Source organism: Rousettus aegyptiacus, unplaced genomic scaffold (assembly GCF_014176215.1).
Source record: "Rousettus aegyptiacus isolate mRouAeg1 unplaced genomic scaffold, mRouAeg1.p scaffold_m13_p_12, whole genome shotgun sequence".
Classification (NCBI taxonomy): domain Eukaryota; kingdom Metazoa; phylum Chordata; class Mammalia; order Chiroptera; family Pteropodidae; genus Rousettus; species Rousettus aegyptiacus.
Genome location: NW_023416287.1, coordinates 85,401,449 through 85,426,192, shown reverse-complemented (window position 1 = coordinate 85,426,192; position 24,744 = coordinate 85,401,449). Strand labels below are relative to the sequence as shown.

The 24,744-nt window shown below is 49.3% G+C and overlaps 1 protein-coding gene across 4 annotated transcripts in view; it reads right to left on the bottom strand.

Annotated features, from left to right (window-relative positions):
- The window catches only part of TNFRSF11A (TNF receptor superfamily member 11a), a 47,724-nt gene extending 24,758 nt beyond the window's left edge, over positions 1-22,966 (bottom strand). The window contains exons 1-3 of one of the 4 annotated variants that reach the window (XM_036229085.1): positions 22,913-22,966; positions 2,026-2,107; positions 683-808 (exon numbers count right to left, since the gene is read on the bottom strand). In XM_036229085.1, the coding sequence (XP_036084978.1) occupies positions 683-808; positions 2,026-2,064 (165 nt within the window). In that variant the 5' untranslated portion in view covers positions 2,065-2,107; positions 22,913-22,966. Of the gene's footprint in view, positions 1-682; positions 809-2,025; positions 2,108-21,828; positions 22,890-22,912 lie in introns of those variants that run through there. The other 3 variants (XM_036229088.1, XM_036229084.1, XM_036229087.1) reach the window with 3 other exon arrangements.
- Positions 22,967-24,744: the final 1,778 nt, after the last annotated feature.

Here is a 24,744-nt window from a genome sequence, read left to right as displayed (position 1 = left end):
GCTAAACGATGCCCAGCGAATGCAACCAGCAAAAGTCAGACTGTGGAAACCCCGCGGGGTTAGAAACCCAAAGGCTTCTTCCACAAGTAAACTGAATGAGAAAAGGGAAAAAGAGGAAGATAGGAAGCTCTAGTTTGAGACTTAAGGAATATATTTTGATGCTGATTCCTACAAATAAGCTATAATTTTTAAAAATCTGAGGCGCACACACACACAAAAACACTACAGCAGCGTGATAAGGAGATTAAACTACGGAGTTAATAAAACATTCATGGTTTAGGAAAAAGATTTGGGAATCAGAAGATCTGGCTTTGAGTCCTGCTCCTGAGTGGTTAAACTTGGAGAAGTTATTCAACCTCTTAAGTCTCAGTTTCTTCATCTTGAAAATGGGATCATCATGGCTACCTTACAGGGTTTTCGTGAAGATTAAATAACACAATGTACGTGGATACACTGTGGAAATATCTTGTCAACTATAAGATGTGTTCCACGATTAAAGGACAACACAAACAAATTCCAGAACAAGAGTTCTAAATGAATTTTAACGCAGTGCTTCCGGGATCTGAAGCACCTCTTTCCATGGTCCACGGCCAAAATTTCTTCCTAAGCCCCCCAAAGAGACAGCGCTACTATATTTAAAAGTATGTTTGACCCACATTTCCCACTGATATGACGAACTCACCTGTGTCGCAGACTTTATGCAGCAAGCATTTATCTTCTTCATTCCAGGTGTCCAGGTATTCATCCGGGCCACAGGGCAGACAGACACTTTCAGAGGTAGTAGTGCACTTGGAAGACATGTACGTTCCTTAAATCAGAAGGAACGTGAATCAGAAAAAATACACCAAGCAAAAGCATACAAAAACAAAACAGAACGACAAAACACAACAAAAATGCACCAATCTACGGAACTATTTACATGACTGATTTCGGAAGTCTCTCCAAGATGGTACAATACACGAGACAAGGCTCCATCTCACTGTGATGGGCTCCTCAGGCCGCCCAGCTGGCTAAAACAGCCTCTCTTTGGTCTGCTGCACCTGTAGCCACAGCAGTCTAGTTCTTCTAAACGAGAGGTCACCCTTTCCATCCCAAACCTCTGCTGACTAAGGAAAAGAACGACGTTTTGAAAATTGGCGCCTGTAGAACTTGAGGGGTTCCCTGGGGACTAAGCAACAGGGGCTTCATTTCACCCCTCCCCTCCCATCTTCAGGTGCCCCCTACCGTCAATCTGGACAGTTGACATCTTTGGTCCTATGTACACTGTGGGTTGACAGCTAACTTAGTTTGAGCAGAGTCCTGCACATGTGCATGTGTACACACACACACACACACACACACACACACACACACACACACCACGGGATCCTGGGTCTACACATCCAAGTATTTGTAGCTGAAATATCTAAAGGGTCTTGTTATAATGCAACCACCTTTTCCTCAAAGATACACTCCCCAACTCAGAACAAGGAGTGAGGACCTCATGGGTTTGGGACTTCACCGGGGCTGTAGAAATACGTGGCCACATTCCCATAGAACGACTTTGAAGAACTGGTAACCTGGCCACCTTCTGCCCTTCAGCAGGTATGTGGGGAAAAGGTATAACAGGATTTAGGCAATTTTTAGCAGCAACACTTCCAGGATGGTTATCCCCTCCCAATTTATTTTCTGTGAAAATACTTTTAAATAAGAGTTGAGTTTAATATTTCGAGAGTTGGAACCACAGAGTACTAAAATGTGCTTTTAAAAAACTTCTTGCCTTCTCAAGAAATAGTGTTTTTGGAAAATGGTGTTCCAGCATGAATTAAGTACCAGTTTCTGAAATTGTTTTTAATTCTTAAGTGATTTTATCTTCTCAGAAAGGTTTTTGTCTTCAGAGTGACAGACGTTTACCACCTGCCACTACCATAACAAGTCCATCCGATTTCTTTACTCATCGATCTAGAAATCTTTCCTTAGATTAAAAAAAAATCAACAAAAGCCCCACCCACTTTGAGGGACAGCGAAAGGTGGCTCAGGACAAACCTGGTTCACATTTGTTACAACACCGTCCGAAACGCTCATAATGTCTCCTGCTGGCACACGGAGGGGTGATCTGAAAAGTCACCTGCAAGAAAAGTGACATCAGGTAGAGATTACGCACAAGTCCTTTCCGAATAAGACAAAGAAAAGAGAATCATTAAATTACATTTCAGAAAAGCAGAAGAAAACACCACCGACAGTCCTGAAACTGCTCTATGTATAATATTAAACCCCGCCCCCCCAAAAAGTCAATTTCCTATTCTAGCTCATTCCTCCTAAGAATATACAAAACCAAATGATATTGGCATGAAAATCCATTTAACCACTTAAAAATATTTCATTTATGCTCATGGAAATAGGATGAATTAAAGCAAAGTTGGCCCCACTTCTGTGGGTCACATGGTGGACAATCTGCTCAGTCAACTTTGGTCTTAAAACTGTAAAGGAATATAGTACGCATACGACATTGAGGGACGTCAAATTCGGTTTTCCCGGCAATGTCTGATTTCTAAAAGATGTTTAATACTGCTTACCTTTAAAGTTTGCTAACAGGCACAGAATTTTAAAAAGGGGGGCAGCATGGTGTCCTGAGAACTGTTTGGGCTTGGAGCTGCGACTGCCTGCTGGCTGAGTGACCCTGGAAAAGCTGCCTAAGGTGTTTGAGCCCATTTCCTTTCTATATGATTAGAATACAAAGGCTAATTTCTGAATCTGCTCATCTAGGTAAAACAAAGAGCCAAGTCCCCTACATTCACTCAGAGATCCTTATCAACATGACCCAGAAAAGCTCTTTTCCTCATTAGCTTTCTTAGTGTAAGAAAAAAAAAAAAACATACTCTTGTTGACAGGCAGTCATGTTAGACATTGAACAGTGGGCCAAACAGCTGAACAGACATCAAATCAGGCACACCAAGGGTCGAGTTCCCTGCTGTGCCCTGGGGGTCTGAAGGCACGACCTTGCCCTCCAGGGGCGTCATACACTAGGTGTGAGCTAGGATGGAAGAGAAGGCCAGGGCCGGTTTCCGAGGGGCGTGACAAGCGAGCGCCGTCTCACAGGACAAACGGAAACTGGCCGGATGAGGAAAAGGAACGGGGAGGTGGAGGTGGGGGAGAGGTAGGGCGGACTTCTCTAAGGCAGCGGGAACGGTTCGGACAGGCACTGAGGTCTGCAATGGCATGTGGGGTGGGGTGGCCAGGCGATGGAGGCCATCGATGACACAGAGGGCTTCGTCTACACATCGGAGAGCTCGGATGGAAGGTGTAGGAATAACACGTGCAGAAGAAGCCATGTGCCCTCAAGATAGCTCAGTTACAGAAGGAAGTGTCATACAGAGAGCACTGTACCCAGAATGCTTTGGGCTGAGAGGGGGGTGGGGGAAGCGGCCAGCATGGATCTCTCTGACCGCACCCTGGCCAGGTGAAGGGCTTACGGGAGGGACGGGGACATGGGCAGTGACTCTGAGGTTGATGAGAAGGTCAAACGTGTCGCTGGGACCAGGTGTGACAGGAAGGTTGGATTTGGACTTGCTTCCTAGACCTGGCTAACACTCCCCAGGGACTTCAGATAACGTAACTCGGATGCTCCCTGCGCATTCGCCACATGACAGGGACTCGAGGGCGGCACCAGGGGGAATTCGGGAGAGTGACGAAGCAGAAGTCACCCCGCCTCTCCTTCCTGGTCTCGATCTCTCTTTGCATCGCTAGGAATCCACTTCCCGGTAGGCGAATGCGCGCCCTTCTGTGTGTCTAGCACAGCAACGTACGCACACGGAAGGCGAGCAGAGGCAAAGTGGTAAAGTTGAATGAGGTCAGTGCAGACTGACTTAGCAAATAGGGTTTATCTGAGCTAAGTGACACGTGAACGCGGCTGCGATGCTGATGACAAGAGGCAGAGAAGACAAACATGTGGTCGGGCCACGCTTCAGATAAGAAAGGTTATCAGCTGCTTCTGAGCCATAAGGAAGCTGCACCAATCGACATACGATCAGCAATACTTCGTGTTACACACTCAGAAAGGTTCTTTTTAGGGGAATTTGGTACAGGGCCACCCCTGAGGCAGCCGCCTAGGGCCACTGTCCGGTGCCAGTGGCTGTGCCTTGGGCGCTGAATCCTGGTTCCCACTGAGCATCATCTGACCTGGACATGCAGACAGTCTGTTTACATGCTCGAGAGTGTGGCTGTGACTCATTCAACCCACCCACCCGCTAAGCCAGGAGCCTCTCTACCTCCTGGCGAAAATGGGGAAGTCGTCGATTCCAGAGGTGACCAGATGCCCTAGCTCTTAAAACAAATTTTCACAGATCACTCTTTAGAGTCCCTTTCTGTCTCCTAAAACCAACTATAACTTTACATCTGGACACGTCTTTTTTTTTTTTTAATTGCGATATAATGCGCACGACATAAAATCCCTTTAAAAGGGCACAACTCAGTGGCTTCTAGCATGTTCACCAGGGTGTGCGACCACCACCGCTCTCTAACCCCTGAACGTTTTCTTTACCCCAAAACTTGCTGACCGTCCGCTTGACTGAGCTACAGGATTCCAGGTCTTTTCAGGCCAGCAGCGAGGTTGCTCCTGGGAAGACTGGCTCTGGCGAGGCAGGAAGTCACGGCCTTGGTCTAACTAAGGTACAGCGTGCGCAGAAGCCCCCTTTGCTCGCTGGTGACATCGCGTGCTTTGCAGCACACCTTCAACCTTCAACATGGCAAGGGACTTAAAATGGAAAAGGCAACACCTGTACAGATATGTTCAAGGAAATAGGGGTTGGGGCTCAATAGAAAGAATCTGAAAAACTCTCCTGAGGTGCCTGGACCTTCAAGAGGAGGCACGGTGCACCTTTGCTGTGCCCTCTCCACTTCCGGCCCGGCTGTCTGCTTCCAGCCTTCTCTCCCTCCACCTGCAGAGACCCAGCTCTCAGACGAACCTTCTGGAAGAGGACTGGGCAGACCCCCAGGCCTCAAATAGCACACAAAGGCCGCCATGGGCCGGGCTCTGCCTTTGCTGTCTACACTGTAGTGGTCGTGTTTGTAGCCATTAAAAAACCCAGCTCTCTGACCCCGTGGCCTGTCTTGCTTTTGCTGATGCCCTGGCGACTGTCTCTCCATACTGCAGCCCGGACCGGCTCCGCCTTCCTGACTCCGGACTCCAAGTCCCTGAGTCCCACCTGCTTGGGCTCAGTTTCCCCCTCGCCTTCAGATCCTTTAAGCCAGTCTCCCTCCTCCTGGCTGGCCTGCCAAGTATATCCTCTGAATGGCATATTTTGTTTTGTTTTGTTTTGTATGTGAATGCCCCTCCCAGTCTGACCCCTCCTTCTGCCTGAGGAATTCTAGCCCCCACGTCTACCTCCACCCCCCTCAAACCCCCACCCCCGTGCGCAGGCCTGTCCTGGTCCTCCGGCCCCTCCCTTCCAAATACTCAGAATTTGGATCTGGCTCCATCCTCTGAGAACAAGCGCCCAGTGTCTGTGAGGTGGTGGCTCTTACTGATGGCAATCCTAGTAAGACAGTAATTTGATAAAAACACGTCCCTGCCCAAATGCACAGATGTAATCTCCCAGGAAATGGGCGAATTTAGCATCAGGCTGCAGATTTTCAGTTGATGGAACGCTTCTGTCAGTCTCCTACAGCCTTTGTTTGCCTGGCAGGCACCAATGGAAGGCCGTTCGTTGGTACGGGAGCTGAGATAAACATGCTTTTAGTTGCCTAGTTTTTTTCTAGTTCACCTTTCAGACTGACCTGTTTCCTTCTAAAACAACAGAGCTTTTGAACCATAGCTGTTTTCATTAAGCAAATAAAGCAGAGCCACTTTGAAGTTTTTTAATTTATTGAATAAAGGCTACAGTCACATGATAAAAAAAAAAAAACCCACTAGACGGTACAACAGGCTGCGCCTCTTCTCCTGGCCAGCCCTCCTCACAGGTCCCCATCTCCTCTTGGGCATCCTTCTGTGGGGAACATCCGTGAGTACTGGGGGGACTCCTGGCCCTGACGCCTGTCTTGGAGGCCAGGTCTGTTTGCAGCACTCGTGTTTTGGGGAATACGATTTGATTTATGGTCCTTAGAAGTCTTGAAAAAAAGCAGGACTGACAGGGTCCTACTACGTACAATAGGACCTATTACAATGGTTCTTAATCGATAAGCAACAAAAATAAGGTTTGGCCCACAGAGTTTACATCAACTAACCCTTGTTTTCTAATAGACCTCCCCCAAATTAATAAGGAACACTAGAGTCTGTTTATAGCGAACATCCTTTACATCCCCTCCCCAGAGGAATTCCTTGGAAAGTCTTTAAAAAAAAAAAGAGTTAAAATGACGACGCACTGAATGCCTTGGCCTCTGTCGCCTCATTTTCTTGTGTTTTGTGTCGTGTGTATATTTGTTTCAAGGCCTACAAGCTGGTGTTTACCTTAACGGCTGACGAACTCTACTGGAATAAGCATGTCCACAGTCTGTGTAAGGCTTTGGGACGTAGGAGGAAGATAATATATCATAAATTGAAATTCTCTTTATAAAACTGTGGAGATGTATTTCCAGGGTGGCTTTAATTCTGAAAAGCCCTCAGCTGAGAAAGCCGGCATTTCTGCTAGCAAAGCTACAGAAGCTGGTGGATTTGCATTTAGAATCCTGCCGGGGAAGGCTGACTTGAACATTTATTTTTTGTGCTGTTAGTCAACCCGATTGTAGTGAAATTCATGACGGATACTAAAATTACTTTCTTGCTCTACTAAAAATTCAGGCTGACATGTAACAAAGCAGAAAGAAGCTTGGCTCCTTCTGTTAAATCAAGAGGAAAAGAACCCAACCAGAAGAACAAATGAGGGATTTTCCATAGATTTTTATTTTGTGAAAATATCATCTGTGACTATATTTGAGAATTTGGCTATAATTTAAGTAAAGATGGTATCGAATTTCTGAACACTACACTAGAACTGAAAGATGTGGTTTTTGTTGAGAGAAACAAATGTGAAAATAACACCTCACTTAATAGTCCTGATGCCCCTGAAAAAATAGCCTTAATGAAAAGTCACAATTGAAACTGCTCCTACCTAGAATAACAAATGCTGGTGACCACGTCCCTAGAACGCCACGGCGGCTTATTTACTATGACAGTCCCACGACACGGAAGCCCTTTGCTTTTAGAAACAAACAAAGAAAAGGCGGCATTAGCAGATCAGAGCAACCTACGAGCACACGCTTTCGCTTCGGGTCCACTGCTCTGAACATCTTTATTCTCAGCCGGCTGAGAAGACAAGCCGGAGAGAGGTCTGAGCAAACGTGTCAGTGAGTCAAAACACTGAAACCCTTTAAACTGAGAGGTTCTGGGGAATGTTCTGCCCATTTCTTAGCGCCTTTCTTCCGGAAGCTTCCGGATGGCCTTCTCTCTTTGATCTCGCTTTAGATTTTCGCTCCTGGCACAGTCACGTGTCTGTTAATGGAAAAAAAGCATTGCACTGTCACGCTTCTCAGTTAAAAATTCATAACTGGAAGTGGAAATGATCTAGGAGTCATTTGTCGCTCAAAAATCAGATAAGGCAGGTTTCTATAGAAAAAGGAAAAATTAAATACTAACTAAAACAATGTCTGACATGCCAGAATGTAGTGGGGCAGGGGCTGGGACAGACGAGGGGCGCGTGGCACCGAGTGCTGGGGACGGGGAAGGACGGGGCCGGGCCACGCGGGCTCCGAGGCAGACCCCTTCTGTACGCGGCTCTCAGAATTGAGCTTCCAGTCTGGCCTGGACAGAAGAATGCCTGACGATTCTTTAATAAAACTGTCGTCATTTCTACAACGGGTGCGCAAGGGGGGAAAAGCCAATTCTAAGCCTTAGTCTCCTCACCTGTAAAATGGAGCTAATACCTGGGTCCTCCCCTCCCCCCCCGCCCCCCACCCCCCAACCGCCGCACTGAGGATCAGACATGCTGATCCAAGTCCATGATGTAGCATCGGCAAGTGGCAAAATTCAGTAAAAATTAGCCTCTGCTTTCTCCCTGCGAAGCTAACGGTCTGTCCAGGAGGCTGCTAGGAGAATGAAGAGGAAGAAATCGTACTAGTCAGTGGGCACAGGGGCGCACACCTGGCCGGCACTCAGGCCAGGGGCGGATGCTAAGGTGCACACCTGAGCAGGTTAGTAAGCATCAATCACCGAGATTATTCCCCGAGGGGGTAAACGGAAAAGACTGTCACCAGAAACGGGGAAGAAGGCAGAAAAGACAGAACCGAGGCCGCAGAAGAATTTGGAAGGCCTGAGGGTCTCCCTGAGCACCCCGCCCCCACTTCTCCTTCAACTGGCCATGACAGACAAAAGCTGACGGCACAGCGTGTCAGCTGCTGATCAGAAGAAAGTGTTTCTAATCGAAGAGGTTTATTTTTAAAAAGCATGTTTAGTTCACATAAAGAAGTACTTTCTTAGGGGACTCAAGTAGCGGCAAGCGGTCCGAGTCATTTCAGTAGCTTTCTGTCTAGGGGTTCAGTGAGCGAGGGAAGCCACACTTGGGTAGGACACAGACAGCTTACTCAGGGTGTCTGCAGATAAAGCATCTAGTCTACTAGATCATATCTGCTAGTGATTCTGTTAACTAGGAACATAATTGAGTTATGACCGAATGCCCTTCTAGACATTTTCATTTTACATAAACTTGATAGACAGGATTTCAAGCTTACACATTTACAGAGAAAATGTCAGACTCGATTCTCTTTTTTACCAACCAAAGCTTCACATTTCATGCTTCAGAACATTACACAGGCATTTGTAAAGATAGTATCTTATAAATTAAAGAAGTAAAGAGAATAAAGGGGCAGCTTTGGGGGGGGGGGTCTCCTGGGCACCCCAATAGATTACCTGCTATACTTTCTGGGGCAAGTTCGCCCCTCCTGGGAGACCACTCAAGTTGAAACACATTAAAAGCCTAAAGACCCCGCCTTATGCCAGCAAGGTCCTTTAAGTCGCAATGGAAATAGATATAGAGAATCAGAGGGTTTAAACAGAAAACGTAATCCATTTCACAGAAATATATTTCACAGAAATATATTTCACACACAGCTCTCAAAAAAAAAAATTTCTGCTGCCAAAAGTGAGGCTCAAGTATTCTGATTGGTACAATATGAAAAAAAAAATGTGGCTAGTTTAAGAAGATTGTCAAGAACATGACGACTGTCACAAACAGTGTTACAACTGACCTGCTACTGAAGGATTTGGGGCATTCTATAATGCATTTTCTGAATAGGCTTCTAGGGATAAGGAGTATTTGAAGCTCTAACTCTAAGGCATTCGTCACAGCTGGTCAAATCCTATTGGTCTCATTGAAAATCACAAATATGAACCAACCCCTTTCCCACATACAGACCTCCCCCCACCTTCATAAAAGAGGTGTGAGTTGATAAAATAATAGAGTAAGAACAGTCATTCCTTTGCCTGAGTCATTCACCTTTATCTTGAAGATAAATTTTTGTCTAGTCTAGGATTTACCAATAGAAAGCATCCATCTCTTAAAAACGCTGCTATCTTTACACGTTCAGGGCTCTAGATGTACTTATGCGAGGGACTGGCTTAGTGCAGGACCAAAGAAAGTAGCCCGTCCCAACCCTCTCAAAGCATTTTAGCACCCGAGATGCTGGCACAGATAGAGAGGAAAGATAGATAATACTAGATTATCACAACAAAGTAGCGACTCAGGGTCTTGAACTATATTTGCAGGAGGGAAAGGAAGTAGCTCATTTCCAGGAGGTGAGAAAGGGCTGTCTCTCATCATCAAACATCGAATTTGGCTCTTTCTGTGCCTGTCCTTTGAATGTCTTTTTAAATTTTAACTTTGGATTACTTTAAAAACTTAGTTTTGATTGCGGTAAAGTATATATATCAAAATTTAGCATTTTAACGATTTTTTGATGTATAGTTTGATGGCCTTAATCACATGCACCATGTGGTGTAACCATCGCCACCGTCTACTTCCAGAATATTTTCATCGGCCCAAACAGAAACTTATAATGATTAAACAGTTACTCCCCATTGCTCCTCCACCCGGCCCCTGGCAACTTCTTTCCACTTTTTGTCTCTATGAGAAGAGGTCCAATTCTCATCGTGGAATCCCCGATATATATCCTTCTGTATCTGGTTTATTCCATTTGGCCTAATGTCTCCGAGGTTCATCCACACTGCAGCACGCAGCAGAATTCATTCCTTTGTAGAGCAGAATAATACTCCACTGTACTTTCCACATTTTGGTGATCCATCTGCCTGTTGCTGGACGCTTGAGTTGTTTCCGCCACTTGGCGGTTGTGCATAGTGCTGCCGTGAACACGGGCACACGACATCTGTCCGAGTCCCTGTTTCAACTCTGCAGTCTACACCTGAGTCTTACGGTAAGTCTGTATTCAGCTTTTTGAGGAACCACCAAACTGTTTGCTATAGTGGCTGCAACATTTTAATTAATACACCCGCACAAATAGTGCATGAGAGTCCCAATTTCTCCATATCCTCATCAACATGTTATTTTCTGGTTTTTTTTTTTTTTTTTTGGTAATGCCCTACTATCAGGTGTGAAGTAGTCTCTCATTGTAGTTTTGATTTGTATTTCCCTAATGATGCTGAACGTCTTTTCATGTGTCTATTGGCTATTTGTGTGTGTGTGTGTGTGTGTGTGTGTGTGTGTGTGTGTGTGTATCTTCTTGGAGAAATGCCTATTCAAGTCCTTTGCGATTTTGGGGTGGAGGTAACTTAATTTAGCTGTCAATAGCACTGGCTCATACAGAACAGGAATGGTATCAGACGGCTATACAACACTTAGATTCATTTTCAATATCTTGAAAAAACAAAATCCTTGATTTTCCTATTTAAGCACAAAGTTCCCACTCCAAACAGCATCATTGCATGTTTCTCTAGAAAATCATCTAGGAGGTTTAGCATCTAGGTAAGACATGCTCAGTGAGTTTACAACCTAAACATGGGACAAGTTAAAGCTACAGTCATTTATCCCTCACCTATTAACTGAAGACATACTACGTGCCAGAGACAATTTTAGGTTCTGTGGATACAGGAGATGGACCCTAGACAGAGAGAGTCTTTGCTTCTAGTCCCCAGGAGATGGGGGGACAATAAACAAAGGATGGAATCTGCTTGTAATAATTGTCGTGACAACTTAAAACCGGGTAAGTAAGGTGATGGGATTATGACGGGAAGCCTCTCCGAAAAGGTGGCATTCCATGAGGACCTGCGTAAAGTGAGGGGACAGGCCCGATGAGTAGCAAGGTCAGGCGGAGACTTCCAGGCAGAGGTCAGAAGCGTCTGCGGAGGTCCTAGAGGGAGGAGGTGTGTGTGCGTCACTGGATCGGGAGCAGCAAGAAGGCCCGTGTGACTAGCGCAGTGAGGCGAAGGTGGCCGAGAAAGTCACACAACTGATTACAGAATTTATCCGGCTCATGAGTTAACATACGCCTGCAGCAGCAGGATCGTGTGATTCTGACTTTAGGCTCATATTGGACATTGCTGTTACCCAAGAAAGGTTTAAATAATAAGCACTTCCTGCTACTTTCCTCACCAGGCAGGAACGACATTTGCCATAAGATTTTTTTTTTAATTTTTATTTTTTAACTGTGATAAAATACACATGCACATAACATATAATGTACTATCTTAACCATTTTGCCACAGATAATCTTGAAATAGATATTTTGCACAGAAAAAAAAATGTGACTAAGGTCAGGGTTGACTGAAAAACACTTGAAAATATGTAGTAGCTGTGGCCTACTCTAAGTCCTGACAGATTCGCCATTTTGATTTAGCAAATGTTAAACAATTGACTCTTTGAAATGTGCTTCTTACAGCTCCATCAGCATTATTCCAGATATGCTCCTTAAAGAAAACCAGCTCACCGTATGTACTTAGACAGGAGTATGTCGAAGGCGTATTGATTTTTGCTGAACCCTCTTTCTCTCTCTCCTCACAATGCATTTATTATCTCTGCTCCCAGCAAACACATGGCCCACGGGAAAATGAAGAAACCGTCTTGCATGTCGAGACTTTAATTGCAAGTTTCTTTGTCTTTCAGAGAGAGAAAGCATGTAAGAGGTGTGCAGCTGTGGGCTCCTGAATTGTAAGTGCAAGGAAGGTTTGTTTCCTAAACACGGTAACTGGGCGGCTTTGACTTGTCCTTATATTATGACTCAACGTGATTTTCAAAAGCACCAGTGAATGCCCCTTTATTCTCCCAGAGTTTAAGGCTTTTTCCCCCTACCATTCTTAGATTAAAAACAAAACAAAACAACTTGCATTCATTTCAGATGAGAGCTGCTTTCTCTTTTTTTCTGTTGTAAATGTGCTTCCAAGGGCGGCCTGCTCTGCTGAGGCCAACGACCCTTCCAGGCTCTGCCTCCAATCTGGGGTGCAGCAAGCTATGAAACTATAAGCCCCAAAGTGACCAGGGAAGGGACCAGAATGCCCTTGGCCCTCCGAGTAAAGTCCAGTGCTTCTCAAATGGGCATAGAAATCACCTGGAAATCTTATTAAAATGCAGAGTCTGATTCAGTCGGTCTGGAGTGGGGCGTGAGAGTCTGCAATCCTAACAAGCCCCCAGGTGATGGGTCGCTGCTGGTCTCTGAGTGGAAAGGTCAGAGGTTACATTAAAGACCAGGATGAAGGCAGGCTCCCCAGCCGGCTCCCCAGCAGGGCGCCCAGGCCCCACGCCCACACGCAGGCTGGGTCTCACCTGGCTACTCTCTCTTGCTCTCTCCGTCACAGCCCCGCCCTCGGCCCAGACCACACTGCAGCCCCTCCCCCGCCAGCACTCCTGGCCACCTCTGGCGGTTCCACTCAGGCCCAGGCTGTGTCACCTCTTAGGCTGAGATGTGACATCAGAGCTATTGGCCACTTTGCTTTCACCTAACGTCCCCCTGGTTCCTAGGCTGGTGAGACAGCCGCCCAGCTACCTGGACGTCCTCCTGTCCTAGTCCCTCCGAGGACGCTCTCTGGCCGCGTTTTGTTTATTTGCTCTTTATGAGCTGCGACTAGGCCCTGAGGACAGCACCCGCCCATCTGCCCCAACTCACCTGTCCCCAGCACGTGTCCTTAGATGTAAGGCACACCTTAATATCCTCCAGTGTCCTCAAGTGGCCACATCCAGGGACTTCAACTAGGTTAGAAGCTTCTTGAGAAGAGCGATGCCGACACCCACGTTCCCCGAAGAACTAAGCCAGTGCTGGCTGCTGAGCAGGGGCCGAGCGCTGGGCCTGGGCGGAGGGCGCGACGGGAGACCCTCTTCCTCACGGTGGCCGCGGTCACCACGGTCCCCGCCTCCGGAGCCGTCGTTGCTGTGCTGGGCCCTGCCTGTTTCACTCTGTAACACCTCGCGGCCCATATGCAGCGCGACCCCTGGGCTCGTCTGGACTCGCCCCTCTTCTTTGTCTTGGATGGACACAGTCGACATCTACCTTCTCTTAGCCATGATTGATCTAAACATTTTTTTTTTTTAAATAAACTCAATCCACCAGCGTCTATTCAGCATCTCTGAGCCGTGCAGGTGTGGGAGTCTGACGTGCCCGTCCATGCCCAGGCTCCCAGACCAGGCTTCTCAATCAATGACCCGCATGAGAATCACCTGGGAACCTTACGAGGCTGCAGACTATGGTTCCAGTAGGTCTAGGGTGGGGTCTGAGGTTCTGCATTTCTAACAAGCTCCCAGGTGATGTTGACATTGCTGGTGTTTGAACAGCGAGGTCAGAAATTCCGTTCAAGACCAAGAGCCAGAACTTCCTCATGTTCTTCATCTCCATTTACACAACGAAGGTTCAGAACCACCCCTCCCAGACGCCGCTTGTCTTGGGGAGAGATGGAAGAATGGGCCCTTATGAAACACCTACTGCGTGCCAGGCACCATGCTAGAGACTCTCCTTACCTTCCGGCATCCTCACGAAGAGGTGGAGTGACTTGGTTAAATGGTTAGCGGTGAGTAGCGTGAACAGTGCTAGACACGTAGCAAATGCTCAGACTCCGGTTAAATCAATGAACAATTTTTCCAGAAGGACAACTGTGATCTCATAACTTCCCTTTACAGAAGACGATAATAGTTTCCTACTAGTTCTGAATCAAATTCACACTCCCAAAGCATGGCCTGGGAAAGGTTCTGCGGGTTTTGTGCAAAATCAGAGACACTCTGACTTTGGGGGTTGCAGAATCAAGACGAGAAATCTTTCCCGGGGCTTCAGTACAGGTCTGCCTCAGTAGCCCACAGCGCAGCCACTCCGGCCTCCGAGGCCCGTCACCGTGCTGGGCGCACAGGGCCTCTGGCACTGCAGGAGGCCCCTTCCCCCAGGCGGCCTGGACTGGCGCCCAGGCACGGAGGAACTGGGGGCCACCCCTTCTGCACCCCCTCTCCCACGAGGATGGCTCTGCACAGCCCTGATGACAACCAGTCGCTTACGCACTCTGGTGCTTTGGTCATCTGTCATTTTACACATAAATAGGAACTCGATGGCCTGATCACAGGGACCCCGACTGGGGCATGAAAAACCTGAGCCCCGTCGGCAGGGGGCAATTTTTATGGTTTCATTGTTAAATTTTTAAACCCTGGGACCATTAGAAATGAATAGGTTAATGAGCCTAAGATTTCGATTGCGTCCCCACTGAATTGCCCCCGGACCTCATGCTCCATGGACATGGGGTTGGGGGTCTGTTTGCAGATTTCCTGCTGCTGTGCATTATTAATACGTTATTCACCTCCACCCAAACCCTGCTGGCGGCTCCCCATCCCACAGCGGCCCAGAGGCTCTACGAGTCCTGACCATCTTAGTCCAACTTTTCTCCCAAGGGAGAGCCTTTGAAGAGGTACTGAAAAAACCGTCGGTCATAGAATTGATTTAGATTTGTGCCATGGTAGAGACATCAAAGTAGGGGCTCAGGTCATTTGGACCAAAAGAAGAGTCTGTAAATTCACTGTAACTGTAACACTGAGATAGAACCTTTAAAAATGTAACGAAGCAACACGTAACCTCTCTAACCTCTCACCGTACCTGGCCCTGGCTCGGAGGCCTTGCCCTGCCCTTTCCCCCCCCCCTTCCCCCATTTCAGCACGGAGCCTGGCAGGGGTACAGTGCAGAGGTACCGTGCAGCTTGCTGGGCGGGGGGGTGGCACACAGTGGACTCAGAGATGCCTTTGCTTCAGGAAGTGGCGGAGATGATTCAATGTGTCACATTACTTTTCCTCCTGAGTCAGGGACCAACTGGCACACAGACCCTGTACTGGGAGTACTCAGGGTGCCTGTTCAAACTCAATTCGCCTTAAAGTCACAGCATTTCCTTGTCTGCTGAGTAACAGTTAATGACAGCAAGCCCTCAGCCAGGGTACAACCTGGAGCCGACCTCCACAAACGCGGACTGGTTCCAGTGTTTCCCCAACGCTAAGAAGCTGCCTTCCGTCCCCTCCTTCTCTTCCTCTGCTCCCCATGCGGCCGGACAGCCGACTGTGTGAGCAGTTTTCCCGAGGGGTGAAGACCGTGCCACTGCGGCAGACACCGGGGGAAAGTTCCAGGCTGCCACTTAGGAGCTGTACAAGTGTGGGCAAGGTGCTTAGCCTCTCTGTGCCTCAGCTTCTCGCCTTGCTGGCAAGGGGGAGTAAGGATTAGAGATGCCCTCTGTAACGCACCTAGCATAATATGACTGGCACACAGCAGGGATTCAACAAATGGCAGGTACTTTCAATACATATTTAATCATATATTAGCAGCTTAGAGCAGGGCTCACCACCTTTCTACGTAATTCCACGGTCTACAGCAGTGGTTCACAAACTTGAGCTGTATCACCATCTCCTAGAGAAACTGATAAACCGGATGGACGGGCCCACGCGCAGAGTTTCTGAGCCAGTGGGCATGGGCTAGGGCCCGAGAATGTGCATTTCTCACCAGCTCACAGGTGCTCTGGATGCTGGGTCCAGGGGCGACACCCCTCGGGGGACAAAGTCCCAACGCCCAAGGTCTGTCCACACAACCCTCATGACTCAGACCCAGCGCTCAGTCCTCCCCTCATCCCTCTCACAGGCTCGGGCCATCTGGACGGGACGCGACTTTGTCCTACATGCTCTGCTCGTCCCCATCTCTGCCCATTCCCCTGCTCTCAGAATCACACCTGTCCTTCCGGCCTCAGATCGAGGACCTGCCCAGCTCTCCTTGCCAGTCCCGACCCGCTCTGTGTCCCCCGGGCGGCCCGCTCGCGCCTCTGCTGTAGGGTACTAGTCTCACAGAACTGCAAGGAACAAAGCCTCTCATGTTTTATCATCCCTGGAGAGCGTTCTGGGTCAGAGGCTGTGATGTTTCCCACTGTGCCTTATGGGCTTTTTGTTTGTTCGTTTTTGTGTTTTGCCAGCAAGGGCAAAACAAGTGTCCACCGATTTGAAAAAAAAAAAAAAAAACTGACAGAGAGGTTAAGGAACTAGAGTGAATAACCCTGGGCAAAGGGAAGTTGTAGGCTAACAACCTTCAACAATAGAAACAGTAAAATAAAGATGACATTGACCAACTGACTGCAACCCCCATGAAAGAGCAAATTTGAGGAAATGGGGTCAAACTGAGACAGATTAGATTTAGGCCTGTTCTGGGGAAGTTCCTGACATTGAGAATTATTAAATGATCAACCGGGTTAGCAAGGGTGGGTGAGAATAATCTCTATTAAACTCTAAAAATGGAACAGATTATCTCAATTCCCATGAGAGTTCCGGATGTGATTCTGCTTTCATTCCTTGGGTGAAGATGGGAGGTGGGAAGGACCCTTTCTCTGCAGGTTTAACTGGATGAGAGAGTCTGGCAGCTGTTTGTGCTACTCAAGGATACACTTTTAAGTTAGTTGCTGACTGCATTACAAAGGGTAACAAATGTTTTTTTAAAAATCAATGACTTAGGGAAGTGGTTCGTTTCCCATTTGGGGGGTGTAATGAGAACCTGAACCAGCTAAGGCTTTCGCGCCCATAGGATTTACGCAATGCCACAAACATCCTCTCTTCCCATTTATCAGGTTTAACTATCGCATGTGCAAAAAGTTAAAGAATTATTCTTCCTCATTTTTAATGGAAAGTCTTCAAATTTCTGGTAGCTGGAGGAAGTAGCTCTCGTCCTCTCAACACTCAACAGGAAGTGTAATAAGTTATTATTACTCTGATGAACTGAAAGGGTAGCTCTTGCAGTCACTTCTTCCTGCCACTTTGAAACCTGGCAGCTCTGACTGCATTTGTGCCAGACGGGCCTCTGTGTCACCTGCTAGGGCTAGGACTTTTTTGGGGTGGGGGAGGCCTCAGAGGACTGGCCAGAGAGGAAGGGCCGCACTCATCTCAGGCACTAGCGATCCACCAGGAAAATGCGTTTTATGCGAGAGAAACTTTTTGCCAAGCTATGGGTCCAAGGTAAACACTGCTTCTGCTGGGGGTGGGTGACCTATCGGAGGACAGTGTGGGAGGAACAGGGGTCAGGTCACACCTGCTCTGACGCTGGGCCCTCTAGGGATCACTGGCTGCTTATCTCTCTCTCACCCTGCGCTTCAGAGCTCTGCCTACATCCTGAACTTGGAGTCAAGATACCTTTGGGTCAGGAAATGGCTCTACATTCCAGAACACACAAATTCCCTGCAGGTCCCAACGCTGTGGGGGCTTTCAGCTTGTTTACCTCTACAGAATGTCAGGAACACTGTCTCTGCTCTCCCAATACAATGATCCAAAGCAGCTGGGATTCAAAAGCCTAAATTTCATCCTTCATCGTTGTTTGATAAGGGAAAAAATAATCCCTCTTTACCTGAAACCGAACAACGTTTTGATTGGGACAAAGACACAGATTTCCTTAATAAATTGTGAAAAAGACAATCTACTAGTCCGCTATTTGTTCAAACAGATGTTTTTTTCTTCGCTTTTTTTTTTGTTAAAATAGTAGGTCCCACCAGCCCACTTCCTTTGCGTCTGTATTGTCGGCACCGGCGCGGCCCGGGGCCGGCTGTGAATCGCTCCTGCACTTGGCTTCTCCTCTCTCTCACCGTGACTGCACTGACCTGATTTGAGCCTGTACTTAGTTCTTCCCGAACCGGCGGCGCGCTGGCCTCCTTACTGCCCCCGGACTCACCCCAGACACTTCCCCATAAAGCACAAATCTGATCACGTCCCTCCCCAGCCCACAACGCGCCGAGATAAAAATCTAAACTCTTTGGCTTGCACCTGAGGCCCGTAAAGTGCGGCCTCGGCGCCCGCTCTGTCCTCTGCCCCCGGACTCCAGGATGCTGTCCTCGGCGGGGTTCCCTGCCGGGCCGGCACCAGACGGGGCACCGCCACCTCGAACCCCTGGCCCAAGCGCTGCTCTCGCTGCCCTTCACGTGCTTAACGCCCCGGGTCACATGTAAAGAACGGAATATTTTCCCAGACACTTTCGGGCAGGTTAAAGCTCTCCTTGTCCTGGGCACCCACACTTGGGCCATGTGAGCTTCCAAGTGTCTGCCTGTGTCCAGGCCATGCTTCCCCGAGGACATAGCTGGGCCCCGTCCCCACCTCCCGGGCCTGCTGCAGAAATCAAAGGCCGGGGGTTGAAGGGAGGCCCACAAAACGAATGTGGGGACGAAGGTATCAGGTATCGGCACACCTCCAGAGAGCGCTGGGCACGGCGGGCGTCGGCGGCCGTGGGAACAGCAGCGCCAGCCAGTCCTGCCCGCCGAGATAGAGGGGACTGAGACAGAGGGGTGCTGGCAGGAAACAGACCAAGTGGCTTTCAGAATGAGGGCAGAGATACGGGACAGGACAGCGTGTGAGCCTGCCCGCCGCCCACACAGCAACCTCAAAAGCCCACTGAGAACTCCAGACGGGCCGAGCTTTCTGTTTCGCTGAAGCCCACTGTCTCACTCTCGGTTTCTCCGGGCTTAGGCCTTCGGGGCAGGAAGGATGAGTTGGGCTTAAGCTGTCTTTCTAGCAGTGGATCCTATAGGAAGCCCATACATGGCAACCAGAGGAAACAGAAGGCGAGTGACTTCCCACAAACCCGGCAGAGAATGGAAAGATGCTTGGGGGACAAAATCACCTGCGGGTGGATCCCATCCATGCTAGCGAGCTCTGGATGCCCGGAGGTGGGTCAGGGCGCTGTGTGCTCCCTCTGGCATGCTTCCCTTTGTGGGCAGGGGTCAGGAACCCCCAGGGAGATAGGAGACAAGCCATAGGCTGTCCTGGGTGGCCGTGGCCCTAGGAGGGAGGTTCCCTAGGGAATGGATCCCCTGCAGAGCTGATGACCATCAGGGCGGGATGCAGGCTCACTCTGGCAAAAGGAATGGCCTAGACAGCATTCCCACTCTACTGGACACACTGTGGGAAAAACACGAATATTTTTTCCATGCCCTTCAAAAATAGGAAAATACAATGGGGGGAATTTTAACACTGACATGGCAGATAGAGTTCCCGCAGCACCTTCTTAAAACAACACTCTCTGCAAAGGAGGCCTGGTTTGGAACTCCCCTTTTCATGGCCTCATAAAACACTGATTTATTGACCTTCAAAGATACACCTTTATTGTTTCGGTTTTCCTGATGTGAGAATTTCTAGTAGATAACTGAAAAAGAGCAAGCTCATATTTCCTTATCAACACAGAGCATCGTTCATATTACAGATTTGCCATTTTCGGGACGGAGGGGGGGGGTGGCGGTAGGGAGGATGGATGTGGGAAGGAAATAATAAGGGAGGCATTTGAAATATTTGGTATCGACAAAATGACCTAAGGAGTCACTCACTGACCTGCATGTGTGTGTGGCTCTCCAAACAAAGTATGAACATACACCAGGTCCTCCCCCTGGGGTGGGGTGGGTAGCAGGGAGGCGGCAGGTGCAGGTGCCAGGCACACACCTATCCTACGGCCCGGAGCCCCACCCTAGGGGATTTCCTTCCTGGGGTCTCCCCAGAGGCCTTCCAGGGCCTTGTGGCCTGTCTCACCTTAGCCTCCTAACCATCTCAATAAGGGCCATACAAGACTTATCTCAAAACCTATAAATGTTTAACGCTGCTTGGTGGGGCTTCCTGAATAAATAATTGCTTTGTGCTATTTGTAAAGTCATAAAAATAGGGCTTTATTTATTTATTTATTTATTTATTTATTTATTTATTTATGGGGCAAGATTCCTTCAAGCCTAACCCACTCACGCCATCCTCTCAACTGCAAAGCTTTCCTCCTTAACTGCCTCCTGGGATCGGTCCTTCTCGGACCCTTGATTTCCAATCCCTCTTCCTAAGACCACTTCGGAAAGCCCTTCGTCCAAAAGGCCTGATTCCGGCAGCTACACTTACTCCTTCCTTTCTGCTCTGTCCCCAACCCTCAGCTTCCCTTATCACGGCAGTTTTATTAAAGCTTCGCCTGTCTTGTCCTCAGCACGGGACTGTGACCTGTGAGGACACAGCTCTATGTCTGTCTCACTTCTCACTCGCACAATGTTTCACATCTTGTATACGTCGTCTGCTGGCCCAAGGATGAAGGAATCTGCCCTTCCGTCTTGGAGAACTGGGGACAAACAAGGCTCTATAGAACCAAAGACCTCAATCGAAAGCAGCGTGCTTCTGTTTTCTTACTTGGAATGAACAGCAGAACTATCAACACAAAAACTGAAAAATGTTTTTATCTCTAGACAAACACTCTTTTTACGTCTGCTAACAAATTCCCTCCCAAAGACAGGCAGAGAGAGAGATATAATCACAGACATGTTTTAAAAGGCAATACTTACAGCCTTCCTGGTAAGTTTAAATCTATTTAATTCAAGTAAATGAAACCAAAGACAATACTTGCAGATAAAGCACTTTCTAGAAGCTGTTTTTGCCAACTATTTTATAAAACCAATACCCCACCCCCAAGCACGCAAAGCAGTTCATCGAGCCTTGCCCTTTGGGTGATAACTAATGTCCACGGATTGACAAAGCAATTCCTTTTTTTTGAACTAGTAGTATAGGTTGGTCACAGAAGCAGTAACTGAACATACAGAGTGCTTGTAACCAGAGTATCTCTGGGGTATAGTACTGCATTTCCACAGTATTGGATTTCTACTGGGGAGATTGGGAATGAATGATATCATTAGATTAGAAATTCCCGTATCATTTGATTGTTTCCTGTTTAGGTGCGATTTAAACATGCACATAATTCAAGTGGCCTAAAGGGAAATGGAGGAGAATGATCTCTCTGAGACACAAATTTGTTTTGGTAGCATTTGCTGTTAATATTAAAACCTCCTCCATTTTATGCATATGTGTATGTGGGTAGTTATTGCCATAGCAATGTGAGATGCTTTTCCAAACTGAGTAACTGACAGGTTTTTCTTCGGTGGCTAGCTGTTCACAGCAGCCCTGGTCCTTTGGTTCAAATAAGGTAGCACCCTGTCCAACCTGTTGAACACTTAATTAAGCAACAACTGGAGCGCTTAAAATAATAATAAAAAAAATTCCATTAACTTTTTCCGCCTTCTTTCCCCTCAACCATTCTAAAAGACCCGTACAAGTAGGAAAGAAATTGAATCTTCATGAGAATTTTCTGCTCCAACCTACAGCACATTGCTGTTATTTTTGTGAAGGGTTCCATACCAGGCTGGCTTTCCCCCACTTCCCATCTCAAACTGCAGGTGCCTCGCCCCCCCCCCTCTGGCACCGGGTTCTGGGCCATTCTGCGGACCGGTGTTAAGGGAGAAGGCATGTGGGAAACTGCCGAACCCACCCCTCCTCACCCTGTCCTCTGAGGAACCTCCAGGTGCGCTCGCGTTCTGCAGAATTTGCGGCGCTGGGTTTGTTGTCCTCAGCTCTCCGCCCCAAGCACAGAAGACCGGTACCCGGTTTTACTTACTCCGCAAGTGTACAGAGTGATCTGATAAGTGATGATAGAGAAATTTCTTCCCAGAGGACTGGGTGGCAACGAGGATCCGGGAAGACGCTCCTTTGGGCCACCCTTAGCACTCCTCACGCTGAAGCCCTTCGCCAGCATGGGGTACTTCTAACGCGGGGCGCCGCAGAGCGGGGGCCGCTGCACCCGAGAGACTGAGCCTCTGCCCGCAGCCCGCGCTGTCCCAGCCCCACGCGGGCTGAGCTCGGGCGAGCAGGGCTGCTCCCGGCTCCCCGGCTGGCCCTGAGCACCACGTGCACCTTGGTTTCTCCAACTGCAAACAGTGTTTTGTTTTTTGTTTGCTCCTAACATCATCAAAGGAGGTCCGAGAACAAGTGATTCTATGCTTATTCAAGCCAGAACCTGAACTGGTGGACCTTACACGGCTTAGGCTGGAAATCGGAGTGGAGAGCGGAGAATTAAAAAAAAAGGGGGGGGGGGCAGAAAAAAGAAACCGAACTTCAGGTCTTCTGGAGAACCTGCCCACTCAATTCGGTTTCAGCGCAGGCTCCAGACAGCCCCGCGAGCCCGGGGCTGCTCCAGCCTTCATGGAAACTCAGGTGGGAGAAGGTGCGAAGCTCGGTTAGAGAGGCTGACCTAGGGGCGCGCGGGGCGCGAACGGCCCAAGCACTCGTATGTAGGGGTGGTTAGGGATGTGGACACTGTCTGCGTCTCGGACCTTCTCCTCCCTCGCCCACTCTGTTCGCAGGGGGAAGCGGCTGTGTCTACGCAGCGGCTCCTCTGCGTGGGAACTTAGCACGGCTCCAGAAATGTTGGGGGGAATAAATGACGTCAAAGGCGCCACTCAGTGGGTCTTTGCAAGCGCTCACATCCGGCGCTGGGGTCCCACAACTCCCCCGCAGCCTCCGATATCCCATCCACTTGTCCCTTCCCTCCGGCCACCGTCCAACCCGCGTTAACTGCCTCCCCAGGTTTCCGCCGTCTCTGTGCCCAAATCCTCAGCTCGCGACGTCCCGCAGCCCCCGTCCTTCCCCCAGGTCCCGAGAGGGCGCCGGGCGCGAGCGGGCGGGCGGACCGGCCTGCTTACCTGCAGCGGGCAGAGCAGCGCGCAGAGCGCGAGCAGCACGGGCAGCAAGCGGCGCCGCCGGGCGCGCGGGGCCATGGCGCGGAGGGGCGGGCTGGACGCCGCGCTCTGCGGCCTCTGAAGCCCGGCGGCGCGGCGGGCTGTCTGGGAACTCGCGGCCCGTCGGCCCCGCCCCGCCCCGCCTCGCCCCGCCCCTGCCCCGCCCCGGCTCCGGCCCCGCCCCGGCCCCGCCCCTCCGCCCGCCCCGCTCTGCGCTGGCTCCGCCCCCGCCCCCGCTCCGGCCCCTCCCCCTCCCCGCCCCTCCCCGCCCCACTGGGGCACCTGTCAGCTGCGCTGCGCCCCCCTCCGGCTGGGCCGGGCTGCGCCACCAGGTGGTGCCGGAGCGCCCGGCCCTGCGGGGCGGCTGGCGCGGCGTCGGCTTCCCGGGCGTGCGGAGGGACTGGGGTCGCTGGGAGCAGAGGGGAGCAGGGCGGCCCGAAAAGTTCTCCGCCCCGCCCGCCCGCTTCCTCTGCCGCAGAAGGCGCGGCAGGCAGCCCGGGAGCTTCCTCCCTTCGGCTCTTCAGGTCGCACGCTGCCAGCGGGCAGACAGGTTTGCCTGCCACCCGGCCTAGGTTGTCTCACGATCGCAGACACGGGCCGGCGTGCACGCAGGCTTCCCCGGGAAGGAAAGCAGCGGGCGACCTGGCCTCTGCACCCCGCCCGCCTCGAGCCTGCTTGCTCAGCCCTCGGAAAGGTGCATGCCCACCCCCCGAAATCCAGGAGAAGAGGATCTTCACAGATTACAGGGAAAGGATCGCCACAATGTACTGCCGGCGCGCGTCATCAAGTCCTCCTTCAGAGTTTGGAGCCAGCAGCCGCTCGCTCTCGCCTCTTCTCCAGGAACCTTCTCCAGCTGCCAGCCACACCGCCTCCGCCCCCTGCCACCATCAAGGCACGAGCCTTGGCCTCTTTGCTGATAAAGAACCAGCCCCAGACGTCTGGGGCACGGCACCTGCCGTTCTGGTCGCTTTTTTTTTTTTTTTTAAATAAATTTATTTCGTGAAATTAGTTTCAAGTATACAGTACATTGGTTAGATACCTACAATATTCATAAAACAGTCTCCCCAATTGCTCCCTCCCTCCCCTGGCCCTCCACCTAGCCTCATATTAATGCTGACTGCATTCCCTGTGCCATGCTCCCGGTGCCCAACTATCAGCTGCTAACTTGTACTTCTTTAACCCTTCAGCCCATTCTCCCAGCCTCCCAAATCCCTCTCTGTTCGTCACCAAATTGTCCACTATATCTGTGAGTCTGTTTTTGATTAGTTTGTTCTTTTTGTTCCTTAGATACTGCGTAGAAGTGAAATCATATGTTCTGGTCACTTCTTATTCATTGCTTAGGAGCGTGTCTTCCCTCACAATCCAGGTTGATGCTGGATGCAGACATATATCCACTTCTTTGTATAGATAATTTTTCCAGTGAAAATACTTGTCCTGTGTCAACAGAATGGATTGTTTTGAATTCCTTGACTGCCTGAACTGCTTGCCTTACGTTTTCGGCCATCTTGGTGGATATACCATGTGCACTTGATTCCACTGTTGTCTGGCCAAGTGGTTTGTAAATGTTATTTAGGTCAATTGGTTGAAATATCCATATTGATTTTCTGTTTGTTCTGAGAAAGCTAGAAGTTTCCAACAATAACTGTAAACTAGTCTAATTTTCCTTTCAGGTCTCGGTTTTACCCCCCATGTTTGTGAAGCCCTGCTTAGAGGCATACACTTAGGATTCTTATATCTTCTTGATAAAACCTTTTAATCACTGTTATATATTTTTGATCGATGGTGAAACTTTGGGT